General features: G+C 38.9%; 1 protein-coding gene and 1 long non-coding RNA gene across 3 annotated transcripts; both read right to left on the reverse strand.

The window, feature by feature from the left end:
• Nucleotides 1-1,286: 1,286 nt before the first annotated feature.
• On the reverse strand, nucleotides 1,287-2,804 carry LOC306892285. The gene is made up of 3 exons (XR_013786452.1): nucleotides 2,674-2,804; nucleotides 2,344-2,462; nucleotides 1,287-2,097 (listed from the first exon to the last, which is right to left on the reverse strand). It is a non-coding gene; the product is annotated as an uncharacterized lncRNA (long non-coding RNA).
• A 4,615-nt stretch (nucleotides 2,805-7,419) lies between these two features.
• Nucleotides 7,420-27,684, reverse strand: nyap2b (neuronal tyrosine-phosphorylated phosphoinositide-3-kinase adaptor 2b). Of its 2 annotated transcripts, none has more exons than XM_079451639.1 (7): nucleotides 27,139-27,684; nucleotides 25,539-25,744; nucleotides 21,777-22,066; nucleotides 15,522-16,613; nucleotides 9,757-10,785; nucleotides 9,571-9,659; nucleotides 7,420-9,487 (listed from the first exon to the last, which is right to left on the reverse strand). In XM_079451639.1, the coding sequence occupies exons 2-7, from the start codon at nucleotides 25,715-25,717 to the stop codon at nucleotides 9,257-9,259; spliced, it is 2,910 nt and encodes a 969-aa protein (XP_079307765.1). In that variant the 5' UTR covers nucleotides 25,718-25,744; nucleotides 27,139-27,684; the 3' UTR covers nucleotides 7,420-9,256. The 2 variants fall into 2 exon arrangements, with proteins under 2 accessions (XP_079307765.1, XP_079307764.1); XM_079451638.1 differs by having other exon boundaries at nucleotides 9,571-9,674.
• Nucleotides 27,685-27,694: the final 10 nt, after the last annotated feature.

A 27,694-nucleotide genomic window follows, 5' to 3' on the forward strand; every position in this document is an offset into this window, starting at 1 on the left:
TTTTTGTAAAAAAAAAGAGCACAATTGCACAACTACTCGATCTAAAGTTTCCTAATTCACCAATGTCTACGGTTTCTTAATAAGAGGCTTAATAACGGCCAGTCTTTTTGGACCATGAGCTATTGTAGAGCTAGTGCAGAGTTAATAATATTAAGATTAGGCTCTATTGAAACTGGTAGCAACTCTTTCAAGCTTGCTGTGTATGGGGTCTTAAACATGTTTAGAAGCTGTAATAAGTTAAATGATCTCTTCCTGTTCTAAAGTTAAGAAGCCAAATATATGCATGTTATGTGTAGAGTCCTAACATGAGCTCTATAAAATCATACAATTATTTATGGCTTTATTAGTGTTTAAATAATTTTGATTGGTGATCATTGGAGGGAGTAAAAGTCATGAATGTCACATATCCCAAAGATATAATACATATTTTGGTTTGTGGTTTTTGAAATGTGATTGAAAAGCACATGTACTCACATTTCAGACAACGTTTGCAACCAAATTAATCTTGAGACTGAATAGTAATTGCTTTATGCTGGTGTTTTATTGTGGATCAATGAAGTGATAAAACAAAAGGGAAAAAATGACCTTATTTTTTTTGTCTTGTTCTTCTGTGTTGTATTTTGATGTGTTCCCATATGCAGATGCAGGCGGAGATTGTTTGAAACAGATGGACGGCGCGGTCCCAGCGCTAAAAGATACCAGACATGAACGGCACGCGTTTAGTCAAACTGAGTCATATGTCTGTGTTTTGTTAGCAATCGGTGCGTACATGCATAATGTAAAAAACACAAAGTGATAATGCATCTATTGTGTGCTCGTCGTACTTAAGGGAACCTTTAAGGGTACCACCCCAGCGACAGTGTACTGGAGACATTGTGAAATTTTATTTGTTGAGCAATTCCCATTTTTTCTCAATTTCCTGGCGGCCACCAAAAGCATATGGCAGGAAAAGGGTCAAAGAACATTTTTCCTTTTATTTTGTATTACCTCCTATGCATGTCATGGATCTGTATTTAGTATTTGAGAAACTATTATTTTAATATTTACTGTTTGTTTACATGTCTTTTCTTTGCATTCTATACATGTGGATTTGTAATGTTGTCTTAATACATGTATGTTATGTGTAGAAATAAAAGCTAACAGTATAAAATAATATAACTATTTTTATGGGTGCAAGTCTAAATGTCACATACCCCAAATATGTAATACACATTTCTGCATTTTGACATAATTGAAAAAGCACATTTCAGAGGCTGTTTGCAAATAAATTAATCTCAAGGCGTATTAACTGCTTTATGCTGCTGTTTTATTGTTGATTTATCTCAGTTCAATGAAGTGATCAATCAAAAGGCAAAACAGAAATGTCTGTTTCTATGTATCTGGCTTTGCTGGTACAAAACGTGTGCATATAATTTTAAGACAGCGAGATTAAAAAGCAAGAAACCACAGATGCGTCAGCGGAGCATTTCTTAAACCAGTTTTTGATATTGTGCTGTATGTTAATAATGGGGCATGCCTTCAAGACATTGGTTGGTGACTGGGTTTGGATCAGCCATACAATCAATACAAACATTCCTTCCAAGTGGACAACGAAACACAGGGATATTTCCCCCATTCAGATGGATTCTTTGAAGCAATGCCAACATTTCTACCCTGGTCGTGTAAGTTTGTTCATAATGGAAAATGTCCTGAAACACAAAGGCAGCCCAGTGGGGATCTAGATTGTCAAAAATATATAGATATTGCAAAATGTTATAATGATGGTCTAGGTTGGTACATTTTGCTCCACACGGTGAGTACAGAGTAAAGAAAACAGTACAGGATGGATCTGATTGCCATCTGTTTAACAATTCCCTCATGAGACTGGGTTCATTGGCTAGTAAGCGATACTCAGCGTGGTCAGTGGGTCGATTATCGTTAAACATAGGCCTGGCAGCGATTACTCTGTGTATAGGCGTACCCTTATATATACGACTGATACTGCTGAGTCCACTACGAATTTGTTGAGTACTGTCATCAAAGCTGTGTATCCCCTGATGGTTGCATTCTTCTTGTGGTAAAACAACAGCGAATGAATACTGATTATTCCAGTTGGTCCTGCGAGAAAAATTATGATTTTGATTTAAAATAAAAAATGTGCAGTGGCAGTGCTTACAGCATCATGATGTTTCATAGGTATAGATACAATTAACTGAAGATGGATTCCAAAATCTAAAAGCCATGAGGAGAGTTTAAGGGTTTCCATTATAGGACATCTTATACGACATATATCACCACAAATTATATAATCAAAATTAGATTATGGAGTCAATTAATTGTTAGTTACAAAGCAGATATACTTACACAGCTCTGATATCACGAATGATGCTTGCCATGACTCCAGGATCTATGGCATCCACTCTGCTGTGGGTCCAGAAACAGAGAAGAGAAAGTAGGACTGATCCTCTGATGATCGCATACATCTGAGAAAAAGAACAGATAACACAAAGGATACAAGTGAAAGAATGATTCAAAATTCATTCTGACAGACCATAAAATAAAAGTTATTAGGTCATCATCAACATATTATATAAAAATGTGTGGTTTATGAAAAAACATAAAAGCTAATTTTCTCAGAAACAAATAGACATAATGTAGACTAATATTAATATTTTTAATAGCTTTTCGACTTACTGTAAGATGCTGTCAATAGACAATAATGCAACCAAATAAAGATGTATTCGTTTTGCAATTTGGGCTTACGGTTTTATACATGGTCCTTATCTCCGGTTTTATCTTTAGGAAATTGTGAAATTACTTTTACAACACAGCAAGAAAGAAAGAAAGGTCTGCGTAAGAAAGAAAGTAATAAAGATCAAATAACAGCAGTCAGTCAAGTCATGATGAAGTAGACATATTTATAGAAAGACCAGATAAAAAACATATAGGAACTTTATTTTAGATATAAATCCACCTTGTTTTGGCATTTTAATAATCATTCTAGCTTTAGGAATTACTTAAAAATGCAAAATGAGATTATGTAATGAAGAATGCAACTTAATGAAGCTGTATTTGACTCTGCAATTCAGGGGGCTTTAAAGTGGTGAGAGGCCCCTTGTGCTGTGTTGACATATTTTTTGGGTATAAAATGGAGACATTGTGATATTTATTTGTTATGTAGCAAAAACAGTTCAATGAAACAGTTGAATCAAATGCCCAGGGTTCAATTCTTGGTTGAAGCGTCTTCAAATCATTCTAGGAGTTACTTAAAATAGTGTTTCTTTATTAGGCTATGTTTTTTATTGAAATTATGGCTTAACATGCGCAGTGCACATAGGGCCCAACAACGGTTGTTCTGTTCACTTTAATACCTGTCAGGTTTGCCTCGGACAAGAACGGACAGTCCAGATTGCTGAAAAGATCATTGGTGCTTTCTTTCCCACTTTTGTAAAGTGCAATCATTAAAGACTTGATACACCCTGGACACAACATATTTGAACTGTTGACCTCGGGCTGGTGCGTCCCTCTGGCTGGAGGACTAGAGCATCAGGACATATTGCTTTTAATAAATTTGAATATTCACAAATTATTTTAGCCAAACGGTATATTACTTCTGATCAATTGTCTATTTACAATTTTATTTCATTTATATTTTTATAGAATTTCTACTTTGTTTTATTATTATATGTCTGCTGATGTATTTGGAAGTCTGCACTGGAAACTTCAATTACCAAATAAAAAAAATCCCTGTCTGCAGCAGGCACACCAACAATAAATTGCTGTCTTATTTAGACTTATTTTGGCATACAAATAAATTGTTTAACTTTAATTAACAATTTTTATTTCAGCAGAGACAAGAAGAATCACATGGTAATTTACAACATTTAACCCATCGATCAGTTTCTTTAAGCCAATGATTTAATTCTCTGAAAACTGAAAACAAATAACGTATATATATATATATATACAATCGCATTTGAGTTGAGTTGCATTTACACCATTTTAACTAGTGGATGTCAACAACGTGCACATCTCAATCGAAATGATTGCAGTTATTTGTCATCACAAACGTTGATTATTAGAATGCATTGTCATTGATAACTTACAAGTAAGGATCTAGGATAAAACTATATCATATCTTGAACGGTTAAAATGTTAAACATTGAAATTCTACTTTCTTGTCCTGCCCTACACATTTATTTTTTTTACTGAACACAAATTAAAATATTTTTAATGAAATTTTGTGTTTAAGTCAATGGTGACCCAAAATGACTTCAATACAAAATAACTTCATTTGTGTTCAGTGCAACGAAGAAACGTATTCAAGTTTGTAACAGAGGATGAACAAATTATGACAATTGTCATTTTTGGGTCAACTATTATTTTAAGCACAGTTGCATAAACATGAAACATATTCTCTGTAAACCCCAGACAGCTTGATACGTGGAGCATTTCCGCTCTTATTAATTATGTAGGTTAGTTTGGAGTCACTGCAAGTTTTGCTGCTTTATGATCTAAATAGTCCCTTCCATTGATTGTCTGAGGCCAGTTCTCTGACACGTTAATATGTAGCAATAAACAATGAGGTGTTACACAAATCGCAAGTCTAATACGGTGTACCACAGGGCTCAGTCTTAGCGCCTATGCTCTTCGTATTATACATGTTTCCTCTAGGAGATATAGCCTAATAAAGCGACACCGAGTTAGCTTTCACTGTTATGCTGATGATACGCAACTTTATATTTCCTTGAAGCCTCATGAAACACAGCAATTCCATCGAATAGTGGAGTGCATAGTCGATATAAAAAACTGGATGAGTAACAATGTTTTATTACTGAACTCGGACAAAACAGAAGTGTTACTTATTGGACCGAAAACTGCCATACGTAACAACCAAGAATACTGCTTAACTAATGTCGGATGTTCCATAGAACCCTCGTCCTCAGCAAAGAATCTTGGCAATTTATTCGATAGTAGACCTACTCTGTCATTTGAGAACCAGGTCGCCAACACCTGTAAAATAGCATTTTCCATCTAAAGAAATATATCGAAACTACTAAATGCTGTCACCATCAGATGCAGAGAAGTTCATTCATGCATTCATGACATCAAGACTAAATTACTGTAATGCACTATTAGGTGGTTTCCCTGCAGGCTTATTACAAAAACTCCAACTGGTCCAAAATGCGGCAGCCTAAGATCTTACACGTACAAAAAAGTATGAGCATATTAGCCTGGTTCTGTCAACCTTGAACTGGTTACCTATAAAGCATCGCATTAACTTTTAAATCTTGGTTATTGCCAATAAAGCCCTACATGGTTTAGCTCCTCACTTCTCTTGTATTACAGTCCCTCACGTGCACTACTCAGGCGTCTGATCAGTTGGTAATACCTAGAATTTCAAAATCAAGTGCAGGTGGTAGATCCTTATCCTGTCTAGCGCCTTAACTTTGGAACAGTCTTTCCCGCACCATCATGGAGGCAGACACATTCTGTCAGTTTAAATCTAGACTAAAGACGCATCCTTAATCTTGCATACACTACACTATCATAATATACATTTTTCTAAGGTGAAGTAATCCTGAGTAATTTATTTTACAGAATCATGTTAAATGCATTAATGGTGAAATTCAGCACGAGGGGCGGTGGACAACTTGAAAAGAAGCCATTCAAAGCTATACTATGTAATTCAAGGTAATTTTGGTGGTGTGACATTGAAAAAATCTCTTGTTCCTTGTCTATTATAAAAAAATTTCTATTAAGTGGACTTCTCTGTAAGAACATGAGGTTTTATCAGAAATGCCACTTCGTCATGCTTTTTTTAGGTGCTTTTGCTACCCTAAAATAAGTTTATTCTAGTGTTATTAGTAACGTTTATTGACATACGATTATTCTAGAGAATGGTGTAATACATGTTAATTACAGTCCGACACGTCCCGTCACGGTTGAAAAATAGTTTCCAAAATGAAAGTTGAAATGACGTCAAGTTGTTTTTAACAACCACAGGGAGTCACCCTTACTCTTTACGACATTTAATGTCCGGACCTCGTTTTAACGTCTTATCTGAAGGACGGCTCTTTTTTACAGTATCGTGTCCCCATCACTATACTGGGGCATTAGGACCCCCACATACCACAGGGTGAGCAGCACCCCCTGCTGGCCTCATCTAGCACCTCCTTCAGCAATAGCCTACCTTTGGTACTCCCATCCAGGTACTGACCCTGCTTAGCTTCAGTGGGCAACCAGTCTTGGGCTACAGGGTGATATGGCTGCTGGCTTGAATGCCTTTGTGCCTGTTAACATTTTGTAATTACTAATTTTACTAATTTCAAATTTGCACAGATTTAATACTTATGTTACTACATAGATTAGTTAAATGTCTGCACTAATTTTAAGTGAGCACTTGTCTTACTTCTGGTTACAGATGGCTAAGTTATATTTTTATAGTTATAACTGTACCTTTCTAAAGCCAAATGTCTATATTTTAGTAAGAGTGACATGTCAAATGCCTCATTTTTTCGGAACAGTTCTGTACATTGTAATTTCTTTCAGAGCTATTAAATGAGGCATACGAGATTGGTTTAGACGGAAGCATTGTGTCTACATTTGCCAGTTATTGTGATGTTCCTAACAAGCTGTTTATTAAAAAATAGAAGACGTGTTGAGTGTCTTCGGTTTCAGGCGTATTTAAAAAACATGTTGACTTTACTTAAACCGTTTCCAAAGTTTTTTCAAGTTGTTGTATCGTAAAAAGGAATAGTACATCGGTATAAAGGGTACTAGTGTTTTAATTGAAATATTAAACTTACTTGATATTTAGTAGTTAAATTACTCTAAACTACTAGTTTAACTTAAATTCTTTCTTTAAGTTTGGCTTAAAAATCTTTGGAAACTGATTGACCTTATTTTTTCACTGAACTAATTAGAATTTACAGTGAACCTGTGGATTACAGACTGTTCCCGAATTGTTTATCTTGTGGATTATACTCACCTCCTGTTTCCCAGCGATCTCCCGGTGTTTTTTTCATGGCTCCCAAGCATACAAGGACTCCGTTATCTCTTTCTGTTATACAGCTAAAACAGTTATTGCATGCTCAACAAAAGTTTGTAAGGTTGCCCAAAATATCTTTATTTGTCAGACACCTCATTGTTTAGCTGCTCAGATATGCCTGGCACAGTTTTGATAAACACGTCTTAGTGACTTGCACATCAAAATGATCAGTTTAATTAAAGTTCACACTTTTAAGAGACCTTGAAAAAGAATCTGACAATAGTCAAACATGTATTAATTATTGAATTAATTCAATATAATTCATACTGAATTAATTATTTGTGTTATACTGTAAGATATTAGTGTTATACTGTAAGATATTAGTGTTATAAATTATTTTGATAAAGGTTTACCAGCCCAGTACAATACGAAACTCTGCACATCCCCTTGAAATTTGAGGATCATATTTATTTATCTTGAAAATTCTCTTGTGACATCAGCATACTTTCAAATGTTACTGTACAGATAAGAGAACACTCAGTGCAATAAGACAAAAGACATAGGCTTTCTAACTCTCACAGTGCACATTTTACATACAAAGAGATTGTACATTATTACATTTCTGAACTGCACCCTATGGGCACAAGAGAGTGAATTTCAAACAATCATCTTAATTGTTGATCTGCATACAGTGTAGGCTGGCACACATACAAACGATCAAGCTACTCTGAACCTCCATGTTTTTGACATTGTGTACCAGATGCTACCCTAGGTTGGCACTTTCGCCCAAAACACTTTAGCCATTTATTAGTTTGATTTCTTCTCCAAATCCAAACCTAGCAAAGGATTCACTATATGTCTCTGTGACCTCTCACTCAGTCTGACCCAGTAACAGGGAGCATCGGTCTCCAAGGCAACACATATTGTACAGGCATCGATTTCAAACATGGAGGTCAAAGGGAGGAATGGGGTAGGTAATACTACTAGGATCCAAGTACTTTGATTATGCAAATGTTGCATTGGTTGTGCAAATGAATGACCACTTGAACTGATCTAAGAGGTAGAGGGAGAGTGGCAGGTATCCGGCTAACTAATATGTGGCAGAGGATTGCAAAATCACAGCTCTCTTGTGTACAGCCTCTTTGTTTATGCAGCTATAATCCCTGTTACCAGGCCTCGCAGCCCTGGGTAATACATACGTACAATAGCAAAGAGCTATTGCTCATTGGTTTGTGTTGCTAATAACAAGCATTTGTGTCAGTCGCCTCGCCAACCAATCTCCTCAATTAACTTATGATAAATAATGGCACAGTCATTCGATACAAGACCACTGCACGAAAAAACAAATCTTCATTTGACAAATATCAGTCCGTGTATACAATTCTTAAATAACGCTGAGTTGCAAAAAAACAGCTTTGATATTCCAGATTGTCATTAATCTCCATGTGACCATCCTCATTGTGCACATCAGAGGATTCTCATTGGCCATCTATTGCCACAGACCCAAAGAGGACATCAGATTATTACTCATTATTACAGATTGAAATGCCATACATTGTAAAGTCACAGATCAAACATGGTCCAATTTCACACAGGAAAACTGTTACCTTATAGACTGTGAAATGACCTGACCTTAATTTGTCATTCTTTGCAACCTGCTACTTAAATGGAAAATGGCAAGTCTACATCTTCTATTAAGATTCTGTATTGTGGCAAAGTAAAGGCCAAACAGATGACAGCGTGATTAAAACAGTTGCTAAATTGTTGATCTGTTTCCTTTCTTAATAAATAAATATTCAATCGAATCGAATAAAGTGTGGAAAGGCTGCAAGAAGTTAGCTAGCCCTAATCCAGTCAGCATAACATCCAGTGTTACAATAAATTTCATTCGGTGTGGCACAAAACCCCCGAAGTATTGTCTCTAGAGGTCTTGAAATAGAAAGGCAAGTAAAAGCTATTGATGTGAAGGTACTGATTGTGTTTTGCGAGAAACTTAATTTAAAATCAAATAAAGATAGAAAAACAACAACTGCATCAGGCTAACTCTACATAAACTTTGCAAAGATATTCACTTTAATTTAGAAAATATCTATGGATGCTAGGTCATCACGTGGAGTATAAAAATATTAGATATCGACAACGATACGAAAACCTCACGGAAATATTGCTATGGTAACCCCGTCTCGCATATCCTCTGGTGGGAGCACGCTCTGATTGGCTGCTACAACCCTGCATGATAATAAAGGGTGGAGCGTGACCCAGTAAAGTGCTCATAAGACCAGAAGGTCAAATGGCCGTGTCCCAGAAGACACTGTTCTGAGCGGGGTAGGGGGGCGGCCCGTGCTTCTTCGCTCCGTTGTTTTTTTTCCAGCTGGGCACGTAAGATGGGCTTTCTTTCTCGCATGTGCCACGATCAGGAAGCCGCTGATGGGATCTGATCTCCCGACAGAGTCGCTGTTTCCTCTCAATCTGCTCCAGCATGGTGCTGTCGTCGTACAGCCACGGCATTGGGTGCATCTATAGGACAGAGGATGAATCAGCTTTGTGTCATTTTACAGCTTGATAAATAAAAATGCCTGGTTTGGTGATGAGCACAATACCTGCTGGAGATCGGAGGGGTGTTTTTGAGGTGTGCATATTGGAGATGGTGTGGAGAATGACCGACCTTGCTTGGGAACTGTCTTGAAGTCTGCAAGAACATATGCTGCAGATTTAAATTTAAATCCCATCAAACTGGCATACATTTATATAAATAATGAAAATTTCAGATTTAATTCTGTTCTTACCAGAATTTAAGTTCCCCATCATTGAACTAATGGAAGACCGTCCAGACCGGCTGGAAGACACTGTGACCGAAGATCCAAACCTTGTGTCCCTGTTGTGTGCTTTGGGTGACTCTGTGCTTCTGTCTTTGCAGTCCCGCTTGCTCATTGAATCACAGCCATTGGTGGTCCTTTCCTTCCCCTTGATCTCTGCACCGTTGCTCTTCTCCTTGTCCTGAAAGGATTCCGCACCGTGCCTGCTGCTATCCTTACTGTCCCGACGACTTTCGAGCCCAGTTCTTCCCACATCCTTAATTTCATGTCTGGGAGGCAGTTCTGTCCCGTAGCAAATTTTCTCTTTGCTATCCCGTCTTGTATCTAAACCATTTCGTAGCTGTTCTTTGCTCTTTTTCCTAGGCAAGAGTTCTGGAATAATATTTCTGTCTTTACTCTCCCGCTTGTGCAACGGTTCAGCAGTGCTGCATCCTCTGTCTTTACTGTCCTGTCTGTGCAACGGCTCTACAGTGTTGCAGCCTCTGTCCTTACTGTCCCGTCTGTGCAACGGCTCTACAGTGTTGCAGCCTCTGTCCTTACTGTCCCGTCTGTGCAACGGCTCTACAGTGTTGCAGCCTCTGTCCTTACTGTCCCGTCTGTGCAACGGCTCTACAGTGTTGCAGCCTCTGTCCTTACTGTCCCGTTTGTGCAACGGCTCCGCAGTATTACAGCCTCTGTCTTTGCTATCTCGCCGAGGCAGCGCTTCTGTGCTACAGACTCTGTCTTTGCTCTCTGGTCGGGGAGGCGGCTCTGGACCATTACATCCCCTGTCCTTTATGTCTCTTCTGACTGACTGCTCAATGTTTCCACAACCACAGTCCTTGCTGTCACGTCGAGAAAAGGCATCAATGCCATTCGGTTCTTTGCCTTTGCTGTCTCGCCGATGTGACTTTCCACTGCTGCTGCGGTCCTTGTCTCGTTTGGAGTCTTTGCTGTGATGGCGCCGCTCTTTGTGCTCACGTTTGGATTCAGAGCTGTGGCTCTTTCCCTTTGATTCACCTAGAAGAGGAGATATTAAAGATATTTCAGTGACTTTCATCGCTTAAAAATGCTGAACTGTAATGTGGTACAGATTCTACTGCAGTTATATAATTAGGCCACAAGGTGTCTCTTCGCTAATTAGGGAATCATGGCTTGTTGATGTCGTTTTGACTTTGTGGACTGTGGACTGTATTTTTTCAGACCTCAAATAATGCAAAGATAACAAGTTCATATTTACTTTTAAGCAATAGAGCAGTTTCCTAAACATGTATTTAGGTAAAATATTTTTTATCTGATGACCTCGATTCTTACGGTTCTCACAGTTTTCATGTATGCTGTCAGTCTGTCACATTGCTGTTGGATGACTTGTCCTGAGGTTATATATATATATATATATACGTATGTGTGTGTGTGTATATATATATATATATATATATATATATATATATATATATATATATACTGTGTATCCCATTGTAAAAATTATATAAAAACCATGTAGTCACCATTCGTTATTGCCATTCTTTAAAAGACTAAAATGATAATTCTTTCATCATCTTGTTGGCATATTTTTATGATACAACACATGCAAAAACCAATAACATTTTGAGCTATTGACATGTCGCTATATTTAAAATTAGCATTCCGATGTGTTTATTTAGGTTCCAGTACTGCGAAATGAGCTCAAAGTATGAATACAAGTTGTCCGCCGGTCTCAAAAAGTATTAAAAGTTGATAAATACATTTTGAGAAAATGAAGGCCCTTTAAAAGTATTTAAAAGTCTTAATTTTCCTAATTTTACCATTTACCATTAAATTTTGTCTGCCTTCTGACTCATAACACAATCGGTCAGAGGGTTCATAAATAGGTCACAAACTGAGTTTGTCATCTACAGTGAGGACAGATGATATCCATGTAACACCACAGCCACAAACTGCACGAGACAACATACAGGTGCAGCACAGGTGCGTGCCTCTAATAGACCATATGTAAATGTGAACAATCAACCATCCCCACAAAAACAGATCAAGTTTCATGGCTACCACGAGAAAACTATAAGCCACAGGCCAACCGGGTGGCACCAGCAAAATAAGTCTCTAGAGTGGGGTTGGAAACTTGATTTTTCTACTGAAAAGACCAGTGTAAATATTCAGTGGTTCAGACTGGTTTTTCAGGTCAAGCAGCATGGTAAATCTTATGGTAAAGCTGGTTGACCAATAAGTCTTGCTGGTTAAGCTAGTTAATAAGCCTGACACAGCATACAGTACCATGGTGACCGGCAATGTCCGTCTTAGGATTCAAGGAGAAAGCATCAAACTAAGATGCTAATTAACACCATATATGAGCTTAGAGAGCCCCCAGTCAAAGGCTTAATTATTATTTTTTTTGGTGATGGACAGAACGTGTCTGTACAGGCAGTACTGCGCTGCTGTTCCTCTGAGCGCAGAGAGCTTCACACATTCACTGCAATGGGGCTGCCGTGACCCGCATCATGATTGGTCTTCAGCTCCTCTGAGGGAGATCCCTCCCCCCACCTCTTCTCTTACCAGGATGAATGATCAACTCTGAGTGTGTGCTACTTTATCTAGTCCTCTTTCAGATGAGAGGTGATCACATTTTCAATGATGTTAAGACCACACTTGGCACATGCACTACTAGTTAAAGGTCCAGTTTGTCATTTTTAAGAGGATCTATTGACAGAAATATAATATACATACATAACTATGTCTTCAGAGGTGTATAAAGACCTTACACAATGAAGCGTTATGTTTTTATTACCTCAGAATGAGCTGTTGCTATCTATATACTGCGGGTCCCCAATCAGGGTTCCTACACATTTTCCAATTCGAAATTCCATATGTTTCCAGACTCAAACATACAGACTTCCCAGAATTATTTTAAGACCATATTTAACATCTGAAACATTATAGATTTCAAAATCAAACTGTTCACATGTATATTATTATAAAATGTTGCCTGTAAGCCTTCAACCCACAGCAACAGTGGTGAAATTGAATTCATTGATGAACATGAAAATAGAATTAAAGTCTGTTAACTCGGCCTCTTTCAAAATGTGACTACGTTCAATCCGGGCCGTGCGCAGGATTTTAGATATACAGAGGTCCATAAACAAGTTTGTCCCAAACAAAAAAATATATATTTTCTTGAGCTACAAATGTGCATTTTAGAACAGTTGGAGTGCAAATTAGGTAAAACCATGTCTGTATTATTATGTTTATCAGGGATCAGTAAACACATGGTCAATTGATATTTTTATACAAATATTTCCAATTTGAAATACAATCAATCTTTCAAGAGTATTTGGGTTTGGAAAGACAAATGTAAGCGCTATTCCTTTTATTTTTGTTTAGCTACAGACAAAGACATCAAATTGCAAGTTGAAGACACTTGTTTTTTTAAAAAATTGATTTAAGAACAAGTTTTCATTGACGTGTTTGAAATATTTGCAAATTATATTGTTTCAGTAGGCTAAACAGAGCAATGCGGTTTAGGATGAACTGATTAAGGTCTGGTCATGTTTTTGTCGTGTTTCAGTATTTCGTTGCATTATTGTATATTACAATAGCCTATTTAGTCAGGGTCATTATTTAAATGTTGGCGGGCGTCAAGCACGCTTTAATTGGGAGCAATTTGCACATGTTTTTAGAAGTGACATTTGAGCGACCCCCTAACATTTCTATGATTAGACATTAAACGTTTAGCTACGCGCTCTTTTACAATTAGCTGACCTTGAGCTTCCGGCGTCTTTCATTCGATTGGACAGTAATCCTCGTTAGACAGCTGATGTAGACCAGATCCGAAATCAGATATCTAGGCGTTTTGTACAAAATTGGCATAACTAAATACAGTTTTGTCTTTTATTGCATATCGTGGAAAAATTACCCAGATGTCAGGCACCTAAATGGTGTATACGGCCATGTGTTCAACATGTTTAGTCAAACAGTAGGGGAGCCATAACTGGGTAACATCCAAACGCAGCAAGCAGTCCACCAGCAGACTTGGTTAAGCGTCGATCTTTTGGCATTGGTCGAAACATTCTTCAAACTTTGTAAAAATACATTTGTTATCAGAAATTCTTATTTTATATTTACAATAGGGCAATAGTCTGGAAACTCATAATTTTCTCCATACTCAATTTTCTTTTTTCCATAATAACCCAGACCTGGAAAACAATCAAATAAAAATCGATACTTTTCCATACTTTTCCAAAACACGTAGTGCCATGTTGTTTCTACAGTAGCCCTTAATGGACAAACTGCTCTACAGAACCAATTTCGGAAATACGTTATCTCCTTCGGGAAAGAAGTGAAAACGTGACAACATCTTAGTGCTATGTCAGCTACCGTAGTGCTTCAACAGGGAGGGGTGGAGTCAGCTGTTGGTTGCAATTCGCTAGTTGCGGAAAAGGAGGATTTTTGGCCGGCAAATATGGGTGCTTGTTTATAAAAAAGAAGAAAGTAATATATATGACTGATCCCCTTTACATTGCTGAGCACTTCGGTCAGCCAAAACAACTGGATAGTGTAATACAACCGGAAATAAGTCTACGGACTCTGGCATTGCATAAGCTAACAGACACCAACTTGTGCATCTAGCCCTTTCGCAACCTCACCACTCTTTGCCACAAAATGTTATACACTGGACCTTTAAGTGACTATAAAGGTGCTGGCAGAGGTGTTTGATGTGTCTCCAGAGACACATTCACAGTTAATATTACTGCATAAAGTGACATCAACAGAGGGATTGCAGGCACTGTTTCTCCATAACTGTGATGTGTATCATTAGGCTGTGCAGTTGGATTTAGTGCATTAATAATGCAGAAACATCTAACTACACACACCTTTATTTTTGCCTTCTGCATTATTTAAGTAAGGGATAATCCACAGCTAGTCGTGCATTAAAGTCACCATGAAAGCAAACAGGAAAAATGTGTTTTGCAGTGTTGCAGTGATTCTTTTAAATGATTTATCTGTGCACACCATTATTTTCTCAAAAGCATTAAGCGCCTCTAACCCTCTCAACGACAACTCTTCACCACATGACTTAAGCATCAAAAAGAAGGTAGGACAATACTGACGTCCAATGGGCAGGCATTTTTAGCCCTCCCCTCTTCAGCCACTTCCGTTGGCACAACTCTCTCTCAAAGGCTCTGCTCCAGGTCCAACTTACAACTAACTAATTAAAAAAGGGAAGAGCTAAATAAAGCCCCGCCCGAAAAAAAATCTAATTTCAGAAGCCGTTTAACTTGGATAAATGCCACGATACGGAAAAGAGGTCAATCGCAACTTCGTTGTGACTTTAAAGGATTTTAATGCAAGACATGGTTGCGGAGGATGGTTGCCTCTGCGAAGTGCATTAAACCCTTTAATGCACGGCTAGCATTGTATTATCCCGCTTATACCATGGTCATTTGCCAAGTTAAAACAAGTTAAAGCTGTTATTGATGTTTACATTGTAATTATTGATCAGACAGGTGAAAATGACATCAGTAAATGTCCAGACACAAATTTGCTACATTGGAAACAATCCACATTTCTATATCTTTAGGGTTTTCAAAATCTAAATCTTTATTTTTTGATGGGCCACTTTCTGCTCATTGGTTCAGATGTGTTTCTACATTTAAAGACACATGCTGCTGTTTTAATGCATCAGCATCTGCGTTGGCCTCTAAATCTCTCTAGATTAAATCATATGATCTATTGCAGTACTCAGATTAGAGATATAGACTTACTGTCTCCCGACTCCTTGCTTTTTTTGCTGCTGCTATTCTTCTTCAGCATATTCCTGCCAGTGGTGAAGAGGTTGGTCAGCTCATCAAGTGGGCTTGTAGGTGTCCGTGAGCGGACTACTGAGACATTCTGCATAGAGCCGTGGTGGCGTCCCCCTGAAGCGGCGTCCTGAGGCGGCGAACCCTTTCCGTGAGGCGTTGCAGAGGCACTTCGTGGAATGCCAGCTCCAGGAAACGGGCCGTCAAAAGGTGGTGATCGCATGAGGCTTAGAGGCGTCAGGCAGCGGCCCATGCTAACTGGTGAGGGGCAGGCCGAGTGACTGCGCTGATAGGCGTGTGAAGAGGAGGAACTTTTGTAGTGGGCGCAGGGCATTGGGGGCGCTGAGGATCGCCCTGACACCGTTATGGTAGGAGTAGCAGTAAGTTCCCTCTCTGCACGCCTGGAGTGCGAGGTAGAGGCAGACGTTTCCAGAGAGGATGAGGTTGGAGACTTGCTGTACGATGCGTTCTCTAATGTGGGAATCTTTGCCATGTCTAGAGGCGTGAGCGGAGACTCGTCCGAATTCGGGGAGCACTGAGCCGGGGCTGGAGGGAAAACCAGTAAAGGTGGTCTGTGGCTCAACAGGTTGGGGAAAGGGGCAGGGATTTCACACAGAGACGTCCCCCTAGGTGTGTTGCAACGACTTAGAGGAGCATAGATATCAACTTCAGGTGGGCAGGGAGTGGGACATTGAGAACGGTAGTTTGACAGATCCCATCGTGAGTCGTACTCGTCCAGAGCAGGAAACTTCATCTCTTCATAAACGGCCTCACCTGGCTCGTCATCCTCAACATGAGGGGTAGGTTCACGAGGGGCTGCATTTCCAGACATCTCAATGTAGACAGGTTCATCCATGTCTGAGTCCTGATGTGGGTCCTGGGTCTGGGGAGGAGATGGAGCCTGGCCATTTCTTGAGGATGGCAGAGTGGGCGAACCTCTTGAACCATGATTGCGAATGAATGATTCGTCGAATGAAGTGCTCAGTTGTGTGTTGGGATTTCGTTTGGGTTTTGGTGGTGGAACTTTCCGGCAGTCCTCACTGCAGCCTTGTGTTCCTGCATCATATGAAATAAACATGAGAGGAGATACATGTATTAGCCAATAAGGATTTCAGTACTTTGGGTTGTTTTGGGTCAGGTATTAGCCAACAACAAAACTGAAAAACAAGCTGGCATGAATTCAAATCAATTTCCTTTTTTATAGCACTTAAATAACAATACTGCATTATATCAACGCAGCTTTACAGAAAATATAAGGAAGTGAAGTGCAGGCAAAAATAAAACACAAAATGTAATATATATTGGATATTTGATATTGAATACAAATATACATAATATATTATTTATATATAGATATATACAATACAATACAATACAATTTTATTTATATAGCACATTTAAAAACAACTTGCGTTGACCAAAGTGCTTAACAAGGCCAAAGATATAGAATAGAAGCACATAAGTAACATATTACATACAAATACAACATCACTATAATTTATAGGCTAGCGAAAACAAATGCGTTTTCAAAGACGATTTAAAAAGTGACAGAGTTTGTGCTGATCTAATGTAAAGGGGTAAGCTATTCCAAAGCTTGGGTCCATAGGCTGAAAAAGCACGGTCACCCCTATTTTTCAGTCGAGTTCTGGGGACGGCTAGGGAATTTGAGTCCCCCGATCTCAGTGATCTTGACTGAGATACAGGGTGAAGCAATTCAGATAAGTATTGTGGAGTCTGATTTTGTAGTGACTTAAAAACAAATAGTAAAACTTTAAAATCAATTCTATGTTTGACCGGTAACCAATGGAGCGAGATCAGAACCGGTGTGATGTTTTCAAATTTTCGCTTCCCTTTGAGGAGGCGAGCAGCTGCATTTTGGACTAATTGTAGACGGGTGATGCATTTCTGTGAGGCACCAATGTATAGTGAATTACAGTAGTCCAATCTGGATGTTACGAATGCATGCATGGCAATCTCAAAGTGCTTAGCGGACAAGAATGGCTTAACCTTAGCTAAGAGACGGAGGTGAAAGAAACAGGATTTAACCACAGCACTTATTTGCTTATCAAATTTAAGGTTGTAGTCAATCCAGACCCCCAAATTCCGAACACAGGTGGTGCTGTAAGGTAATAACGTTTGGAGGTCCAGATGATGGGTACTACGATCATTTGGGCCAAACAAGATAACTTCCGTCTTTTTCTCATTTAGACTCAAGAAATTACTAGAGAGCCAGAGTTTCAGTTCGTCAAGGCAGTCCATTAGTGGTTGTAAAGCAGAAGTGTCTTCTCGCTTCAGAGGCAAATAAATTTGAGTGTCGTCGGCATACAAATGGAAAGAAACCCCATGTCTAGATAAAATGGATCCCAGGGGTAGCAAATACAAATTAAACAGTTCCGGGCCAAGAATAGAACCCTGCGGGACACCGGACCCCAGTTTCATTTTAGATGAACCCTGTTGCCCGATGTGAACAGAGTAGCTTCTATATATACACTATATTAATTGTATATATGACATTATATACAGTGTAGGACAGTATATATTGAATCATCGATATGATTACACACATATAAAAACTCTGCATAATTGTAAACAGAAAGTTAAATGTATAGTGCTATAAAGCAAATATGCATATTTCAAATAGAAAAGCAAAATATAAAATACCAAAAAGGTGTATATTAGTGATTGTCTGTAGGACAGTAAATATAAGGTGTAATGCTACACGACAAATTATACAATAATAACTTAAAATATCAATAAAATGTACTTTTAGCATTATCTTTCATCATCAAGTGCATAAACTGTCTAAACTTGAGCCTACAGACACAATGAGTGATCTTCAGCTTGTGTTTGACAACATTTAATAACCTGACAATGTTTGTCTCTACACAGGAGAATTGTATATCTTTTAATTATTCAAATAACAGATGGTCTTTCTATTGCTGAGCCCATAAATGATGCACAAACCATATGTATCAATATTTTATGTGACATACAATAAAATCTACATTTAAATACACACTTGGGCAAACACAATTCAGACACTTGCTCAAAACAGCATGTGTAGATAAAAATCACCTGTGCAGATAAACTGATTCACTGTACTCTGAGAATAGAGATGATAAACGGCCTTGATTTCAGGGCCGACTAAAGATAATATTTTATTGTGTGAAAAAACACTTTTTTCCTCATAAACGCAAAAGCTTGTGGGTGTTTAAAGAAGAGAGAAAAGGGCAGAACTGCATTGCACCCAGATTAAAGTCATTTTCCATGTTCTCTCTGTGAGTCAGAGAATCCCTGTGCGCATGACTGAGACAAAAATTGATTATATGTGTTAATTCTGTTAAAGAAGAGAGAGGTGCATCTTGAGATCCATTTCAGTGGCCCTTAATGTGCACCTCCTCTTGCTGTGTCCCTCTTCCCTACAAGCGGATGTGTTTACCATCGCCCCCTCTCCTCCAGGGGAATTAAATCTAGGTCAATCGCTCCTCCTGAATGAATTCTGTGCTGCCTGGTCCACCCCCCACCCCCCCTAAATACAATATCCACCCCCCCTCCTCGCTCTTCAACACGCAACTCTCCTCTCAATGAGGGACATCCCCCACTCTTTGTAGCTCATTTGCTAAAGCTCTGCTGAGCTGGCTGCTAGATCGTCTCTCATTGGTTGCAGTTTCAATATAACTTCCTGTCACCTCGCTGCTGATTGGCTGAGGCTGATGTATAATGCCTGGATTGGTGGAGCAGCAGAGGGTCTCTGTTTCTGTGGGCTGGTTGCCGTGGTATTGAGGAAGATCTCAGTGATGCCTTGAAATTCTGACGAAAAAAGCAACTCTCATTGCATGCTTCAAGTACCGCATAATGAATTAATATTACCACAGCATGCATCTTTGATTTTTTTAACTTGCGTCTTAAACTTGAAGAGTTTGGGATATTAGAGTGTTAAACATTATGTTGTATCCATACATGTAGAAATAATTAGCATCAACATTTTAATGCTACATGAAAATGTATAAATCACTTTCCAAAATGTAAACATTGGTCCAGAAGCACTTCTGTCGATTTATGCTACCCATCAAATTTTGCTCCCCTCGTGTTGTGATTGGGGGAGGGGTTAGTCCTGTTTTTTATGGAGGTAGAAAAGTTCAACAGGGAAGCAGAATTTGACAGAACACCGGTTTCATTTTATTTTTAAATCTTACATATACTATTTAATCTTAAAAATGTCTGTTTAACAATTTAAATTTAGGTTATAAATGTTCTGTTGCCTGTATTTTATTCACAAGTTTGTGTAGTGTTATACAACTGAAACAGAAAGTTCTTAACGACCAGCGTAGCATCAGAGTTGCCTATGTTTTCCGAAGTGGTCTATAAAATAGAATGCACTCGTAGACCTAATGCCATATTAAATCTTTGTTTACTATTTAAAAATAAAGAGGGTCATCACTGCAGAGATGTTAACTGCAGGACTTGTTGAGATTTGCATGATAATCCTCCTTGAAACAATGTTGATGCAACTGATGACAAGAGTGAGAGTTGAGCGAATGACCTTGACCCCTTATTCATGGCTCCTCCAGTGTTGCCAACTCCTCAGTAAGGAAAGTAGCTATTGGCTGTCCTAAAAGTCGCTAGAAGTCGCCAAATGATGTCATCACATACTTTGCATAATTAACCATGTGCATTGTGCATGTAATAGTGATGGACACTGTAGGAGAGAGGATTTTCCTTCTTTATCCGGGCTTGGGACCGGTAAAAGTGACACAAAAGAGACATTTTTTTATTTTGGCTTGGTTTTTAACCTACAACAAGACATAGTAAAACATGAACATTTTTAACCATACATTTTTTTTCTTATGTTTGGTTTTTAATCTTATGGTTTACTTAGGAGCCTACAAGAAGTCACAGTAAAATATGAAAATTTTTAACCATAACATTAAAAAACTAAATGCTTACACAATCTAGATTTACAAAATTTAGACTGAGACATGATGAGCTAGCAAGCTAATTTAGCTTATGTTACAGAGAGGCACACACAGTGGACGAGAGTATAGTGACTGAGGTTGTTGTGAGTCATAAAAAAGGAAATTAATTTTATATCTCCTGCTCTGACTGCAGCCGGGGGAGGGGCTGCTTCGCGAGGACTGAGCCGCCTGTGAGTGCTTTGGTGCGGGCGTGCGGCTCACGGCAGCACCCGCTGCTCGTTGTGAAGATTAAGAACGATATGTGCTTTCACGTCAGAGAGTCTCCAATAACACCAGAAAAAGTCGTTAGATTTGGCGCTAGTCGCTTTTTTGAAAATGTGTCGCTAGAGGGGCCTGAATACTCGCTAAATATAGCGACAAAGTTGGCAACACTGGGCTCCTCCACTATACACTGTTCTCATGTTTACAATCACATCACCTTTAGCTAATCATAAGACTCTGTCTCCTCTTGGTGAATGAACAATGACAGTTTTTTCCATGGAGAGGTGATGTCACAGAGTCTGAAGATTTATTCTGCCGTGTGAGGTCAGCTAATTAAATGATATTTTTGGACTGTTTGAGATCTTAACTTAGAACAGGTAATGATGACCCCCATGAGTTTGAGTAAGGATGACTGGATCAGGAAACACTGCAAGACAGTGTCATACTACAGTACAGCTTTAGTTCCATTAGTGCCCAGGTGCTTTTCTAGCTTTTTGATGTCTGTATTTTGTTCTTTTTCTTCAGACTTAGAAGTCATAGAATCTGGGCACACTGCTGGACAACCTGCACTATGGCACGATGTCTCTTTTTGATTTTTTTCCCCAAATGTTTCATAGTTTAAAATCAAAGCTTTATAGATATTCTTGTTTTGTAGTCATTCTTTTTTAAATAAATGTTTATCGTATTTCTTTGTCACTGTAATGCTCCATATACAGTAGGCTACACAAAAACCTCTTATACTATTTTTTTATCCAAAGAGACTTACAAATGAGGTAAATCATGGAAGGAATACTAGTTAAACAAAGTGGATTCTTCTGACTATATTTTGAAAGTGTGTGAAAGCTCAACATCGCATATTCATTTTGCGCTCGGTCCAACCAAACCTTCACATAATTTGACTATCCAAATTCATGACACTGACCGCATTGTTGACTCAGGTGTGTTGATTTTGCATATAAGAGGAGTGATTCAATGCAACCAGATATTGCAATGCTAGTGAGCAACAGTTTACGTAAGGAAACCATCAAAACACGCATCTTACCATCAAACCTTTCCGAGTCTTCACCTTTGGTGGGACTGAGGTCTACAGCTTCAGAAGAGATGCTGAGCTTGGTGTTGGGGTCCCGTCTGGGTTTGGGTGGGGGCTGTTTGCGGGATGTGGGGCTTCCCTCCTCTTCCCCTACTCCCACTGAGTGGAGGGACTGGGAGCGAACCGCGAAACCTGTGTTGCAGGGGGGCTGCTGCTGGTGAGGGGACACGTGCTCCGCAGGGGCCGGCATGCTCATGGAGCCCATTCGCAGGTGCTTAACCTCTGTGACCACCTCCTCCTCCCTGACAAGAGACCACACAGAGGAATAACACTGGTTGTGTAGTCTAAAGTCAAGTGCAGAATTGTGTTATAAATGAAAGCAATTTAGATACAATCGCATCTAAGTAATACCCCAAGTAGATTTTTAAGGCTCAGACATCTGCCATATCATGTTTTCTTTAAATATAATAATTTTAAAAGCGCTAAGTTTAGAAGTTGAGTGAGAGCAGGGTAAAGAAAACGTATTATCTTAGTATAATGTGTTCAAAGCGTATGTGTGTATGTGTTTGTGATAATGGTTTGATGCAGTAAAGCTAATCATCTGAATGAATGGTTTATTTAGATCAATTGATTTCTGTTTAACATCCCATCAGACGTAATGACACAGTAAAATCCCCCGACATAGTGTGAATAGATTTTTGAGTGAATTTAACCACCCCAACCCCGGCGTGCTTTTGATGGTGTTCTTGAATGAAATCAAAGCAGAATGCAATCATTTAATAACATTACATCATTCTCTACATAGACCGCACAAGAAAATATGCTCAAACCTTTGTCTCTAACTCTTAAAACTATATAGGCTTGGTATATTCCCTATGTATATCTCTACTGCACTGGGTCTATATCCCTGACTAGTTCTTTTGATGTACAAGATCAAAGATCTCTGTTAACATCTCTCTCTCTCTCTCTCTCTCTCCCTTCAGTTTGTTTAAGTCAAAGATGCAAGTGTTGTTCGTGTTGACAAACTTCAAGCTACTTACGTTTATTACCTGACTGCGTGCACGCGCGTGTTTGTGCAACTTTGTAACTCCCCCACACAGGAGTTTCGAGAAAAGGGTTCATTGGTCGGGGGCTTAACTTTGCCTAGCAACAGGGTACCCACGGAAACCAGAAACAAAATCTCTGCTGCTCCGTGCAACCATTCTCCTCACACACACACACAGGGTCCAACACACACGTGACGGATCAGGCATTAAGCTCTCATTAGGAAAAAGAGTGGAGATGTTGGAGCAGCTGTCTGCGCTGCGTGTGCCTGCTTCTGCTCGTGCACAGACAAGTTTCCTACTGTTAAAAGTTACTGACGCAATGCCTCTTCATAGCATGGCCTCCAGTGTTTATGCAACCTTTTACTGTGAGTCCGTTTTTATTAAATTAAATGTGAAATTCACTTGGTATTTTTTTTAGATTAAGAAAAATGTTTTGGATGATAAAAATAAATCTTATTTCAGCCTAGTGTACACATAAGTATATAGGAAGCTGGCAATGGTAAACTAATGATTTTTGTTCAAAGCTGACTTAAATTTTCAACTTAAACCAACCTGGCTAGAAGTGATTTCAATAAAAAAAAAAATTAAAAATTTGACTTTTAAAAATCTAGTTGTATTTCTTATAACTTTGTACAACTAGATTTGATAGATTTCTTCTATAGATTAAAAACTAAATGATTTGCACATTGAATTTTAAAGAAATTGTGGAAACTGACAGCAACACTGTCTTAGCCGATAGTATGAGTTTGAGGTGGGTTTTCTGTTTATCCAATCAATGGCAGATGGGAGGTGTAGGAAAATATTCTTTGAACAATGTAATTGTAATGCACACATCAAACAATTTGAATAAAAATTATTTTTGCATAAAGGATAAAGCAGACTGCAGCATCCCGTGCCAGAATTTGGTGCAGGTGCGTGACAGGAATGATGTATTATTTATAAAATTGTCCTTGTCCGGTAATAGAATTTGGGTCATTTAAATGGAGCACTGAAGCGATGGGCAGCACATTATCATGCAAAAGCCACATGCCAATTTCCTAAAAACATTTATAAAAAATTAAATGCTTCATATAAATATGATAAACGCATAATAACCTACGCCTTTAAAATACATTTTCATCAAGCCTACGTGGTTCTATTTTAATTCACTTCCATTCATGTTTTACTGTGTTTCTCGCATAGTTGTTGTATGCAAATAAGCACGTGAGTCTGTGCATGGAAAAAATCTCTGCGCTCCCAGAGACACAGTGAAAGCACCAACAGAATGGCAGAGAATGAGACAAGATCCACCTCACTCGCACCAATACAGCAATCTGATTGGTTAGTGGCTCTTCCATCTGTCACCAGGCAGAACCCATCTCCTGCCAGCATGCTCTTCACACTTAATCTCTTTCTAACAGATTTTTTTCTCTCCCTTCCTTCCGCTATCTTCCCATCAGTTCCTGTAAAAATGGGTCGTCTCATTGACCCACTTATATGGCTCATGAAAAATCCAACTATTTCTTTTTCTAACCCTCATCCTCCAGCCATCAAGAATAAATATTTTATATCAACAACAGCTGATATGCAGACCGGGAGTAGAAAGGTTTTAAGACCCTTCTGTACAAGAATGTGACTTGTGGTGTGTACTGACAAAATCTTAAGAAACTTCACACACCCCAACAACTCTTCCATCACAAGCAAGTCACATTCTAGAGTTTTTATGATAAACTTGATGTTTATCTGAAGTACAATCAAAGCACTCCAAAAACATTCAAATTAAAGTAAATATTGGCTTGCAATTTTGGTAAGAATTTAAACACCTAAACATCAAATAAGATTCTGAGATGTTAGATCTAAAAGCATAAATCATTCAAATTAACTTTCCAAAATTAAAGCCGACCCCACTGTGCATTTTTTGCCATGCATGTTACGCCCTGCGGTAGCGGGTGTGTTGCGATTAGCCAGCGTTCCTCGTATGCCCATAAATTACGTCATGCCAGAGCTGCAATAAATGGTTTAGTTAGTTGCAACCTGTGCTAGAGTGATCACTCTGAGAGCATTTGGCTATTATTGCACTTAGAAGATGATGCCAAATGTGATCAATACAATCTATGCCAACTGGTCTGGGCAGCACTCAGCAGTAAATTGCCCACTGACACAATTACAGTCATGATGATGTTAGCAAGGGCACTGATTTGAAGTGTCAAAACCCATTTGACGCCTTGGCTCATGACTACAATCACTTTTGTATGACTCAAATTGCATTACACTGAAAAGCTAGACTATGTGTAATGCGTCTTAGTGGAAGAGTGTGAAATTGATATAAATATAATTACCACAATAGTCCAAAATCTAGAGAAACATTATCCACATATTCCCATTCTGTATCTTATGCACTTTTATAATACCTCCCAAGGACGAAAGTTTATAACAAGAGACCTGAATATGTCACAAATTGACAAATTAATCAACCTCCAGGTATTAAAAAGGACATGGTCATTCCTGCCATCTACAGCATGGCACTATGTCATCAGCAGAGGGACACAGTGTGTGGCAGAACTGCAGGGAACCATATTGTTTCCTTATGTAGCCCTCATATGCATACATGTACAGTAGCAGAAGTATGTGCCAATGATAGTGTGAGTAATTAAATGGTCACATGTATCGTGCTGTCTCGGGAGTTATGTCAACATGCATGAAACGTGTACTTTATCGTATGCGTGCGCGTGCATATGAAACCACTTGCCTTTTAATGCCGTCTTCCTGCTTTCTCTTCTTGTCGTTTTTCTCCTGAAAGTTAGACCTGTTTTTTTCATTCCACACGTGGCCAAAGTTCGGTGTGACCAATCCCTTAAATGCTGTTAGTCCACAGTCTTCAACATACTGGAAAAACTTCAAAGAACCGTCCTCTTTGGAGCTAATCATTGCTTACAGGCATTCCAGCAGGGCGTTCTGAAAGACATAAAACCATTAAACTTCATAAATGTTTGTTAATATTTATTGTTAATATGTCGTTATTATGAAGTCAATAAAATTAAATGTGAAATTAAGTGTTAAATGCAGACTTTTAAAACAGGAAATCTCTGTAACAAATCAGCACATAAGGCTTGTTTTCTGTTCTATTCGTAAAATGCAAGAATTCCAAAATAACTATATGCCAAGAATTGTTGTATTTATATGAAAGAATTCATTCAATACATTCTTTTGTAAATACACAAGCATTCTAGGTCAATGAGATTCTCATCGTCAGCAAATGCACAGATAGATGAGCGCTAAGAATCAGACGTACAAAGAGACGTACACCCAGTTCTCACAGAAAATAGGACAGTGCACTTCCCAGCCTGGATTATGAAGTGTAAGGTAGTAAGCAGCACACTGTTTAGTGGATCAACAACATGTTCACACAGAATGTTCTTTAAGCTAGAGTAACCATATTTATGTCAGAATATATTATGCGTGTGTGGAATTACGGTGATACAGCAATGTACGGCGTGTGGGTGTGCAGTGTGTTGCACTCTACATCTGCAGAAGTCTATAAGAGCAGGAGACAGAACTGTGTGTTATGTAGGTCAGTGTTATCAGAGTGATCCAAGAATATGGGCTCGCTTGTTTACGTGAGGGGCAGTGGGTGTGCATGTGTGTGAGGAGGGGGGGTTGGGGGCCGGGGGCTTAGAGCAGTCAGATGGGCACTGCACTGCCAACACAAACAGCATCATTACCCCGTGTGCATCTTGCATCCTAGCATCTCTAACTGATCTGCTAGTGTTTTGTTTGTGCGAGTTCATATAATGTATGCATTCTTTATATTGCGTTTAAACATGCTTAACTAAACTTCTCATTACCTCATGAGGCATTAAGTTATGTTTGATGGCTGAAGCCTGTCTTAAAGCATCAAAAATCTTCCTTCCGCATCAATCTGAATTTTGACTAGACGAATGATTACACCTTCTTCTTCCTAAACACTCTCTGTTTCTTTTTTCCTTTCCTTAAGAATTCTTATCACTGTCTCCATCATACACCCCCTCAGTCCTTCACTTGACATTACTTGCAAAAGTTGGCTCTATGGGGAGAGGCGACCCTATTTTCAAAACTAAAGCAGGATAGGCATGCTACGTGCATCTAGGTAATGTCTAAAGAGATCTAGACCTCAACATAACAATGAACAACATAAAACAATACAAACAGGGTTTAATCAAGTCCCTGTGTGCATGAGAGTGCTGTGGTAGAATCCTATCAAAGGACTTTATCTAGTTAAATAAATTGATATGAGGTATTATTATGAGGATAAACTGAAGCTGATTATGTTCCAAGGTGAAAAGGACAAGAGCTGAGAGTTTTGTACTTACGGAGGAACTAGGTCCCTGCAGGTTGTGGTGTGAAGCACTTCAGGTAAATCCATTTAGACTCTCGAAGCCTGGGACAAAACCTGGCTGATATCCTGAGATTCCAACTGTAGTCCTGGAGGAAAAATTCAGGCCATTGTGAAGTCACTCGCTAGTCTGCAAACTCTTAAACCCTGGGATCCAGGTGCAGGAGGGCAGAGAGATGCAGCCGTGACAGCCTGCAGCTTCTCGTAGCCAAACAATCTTGAGCACACTTGGTCTGTGCAGCACGTAACTCCCGTCCGAAAATATGCTCTCCTCCTCATCTGTTTAAGCTACACCTACTAAAGCCTGTCAACATTACGATCATAACCAGAGAAATACATCCTTCCTCATTCCCATCCACATGCACTTTCGAAGTCAGGCTACAGCGCAAAAGAGAATATAAGCTCACAGAGGCTTCCAGTATGAATCAAAAGAGCTTCTAAAGTGAAGTCTTCCTTGTTTTTGTGACGGATGTACTTGAGCAAAGGCTGTGCTGGTTCTTGGATGTAGGGCTGCTCTCTGAGTGGATGCCACA

The sequence above is a fragment of the Barbatula barbatula genome, assembly GCF_947034865.1.
Source record: "Barbatula barbatula genome assembly, chromosome: 3".
NCBI lineage: Eukaryota > Metazoa > Chordata > Actinopteri > Cypriniformes > Nemacheilidae > Barbatula > Barbatula barbatula.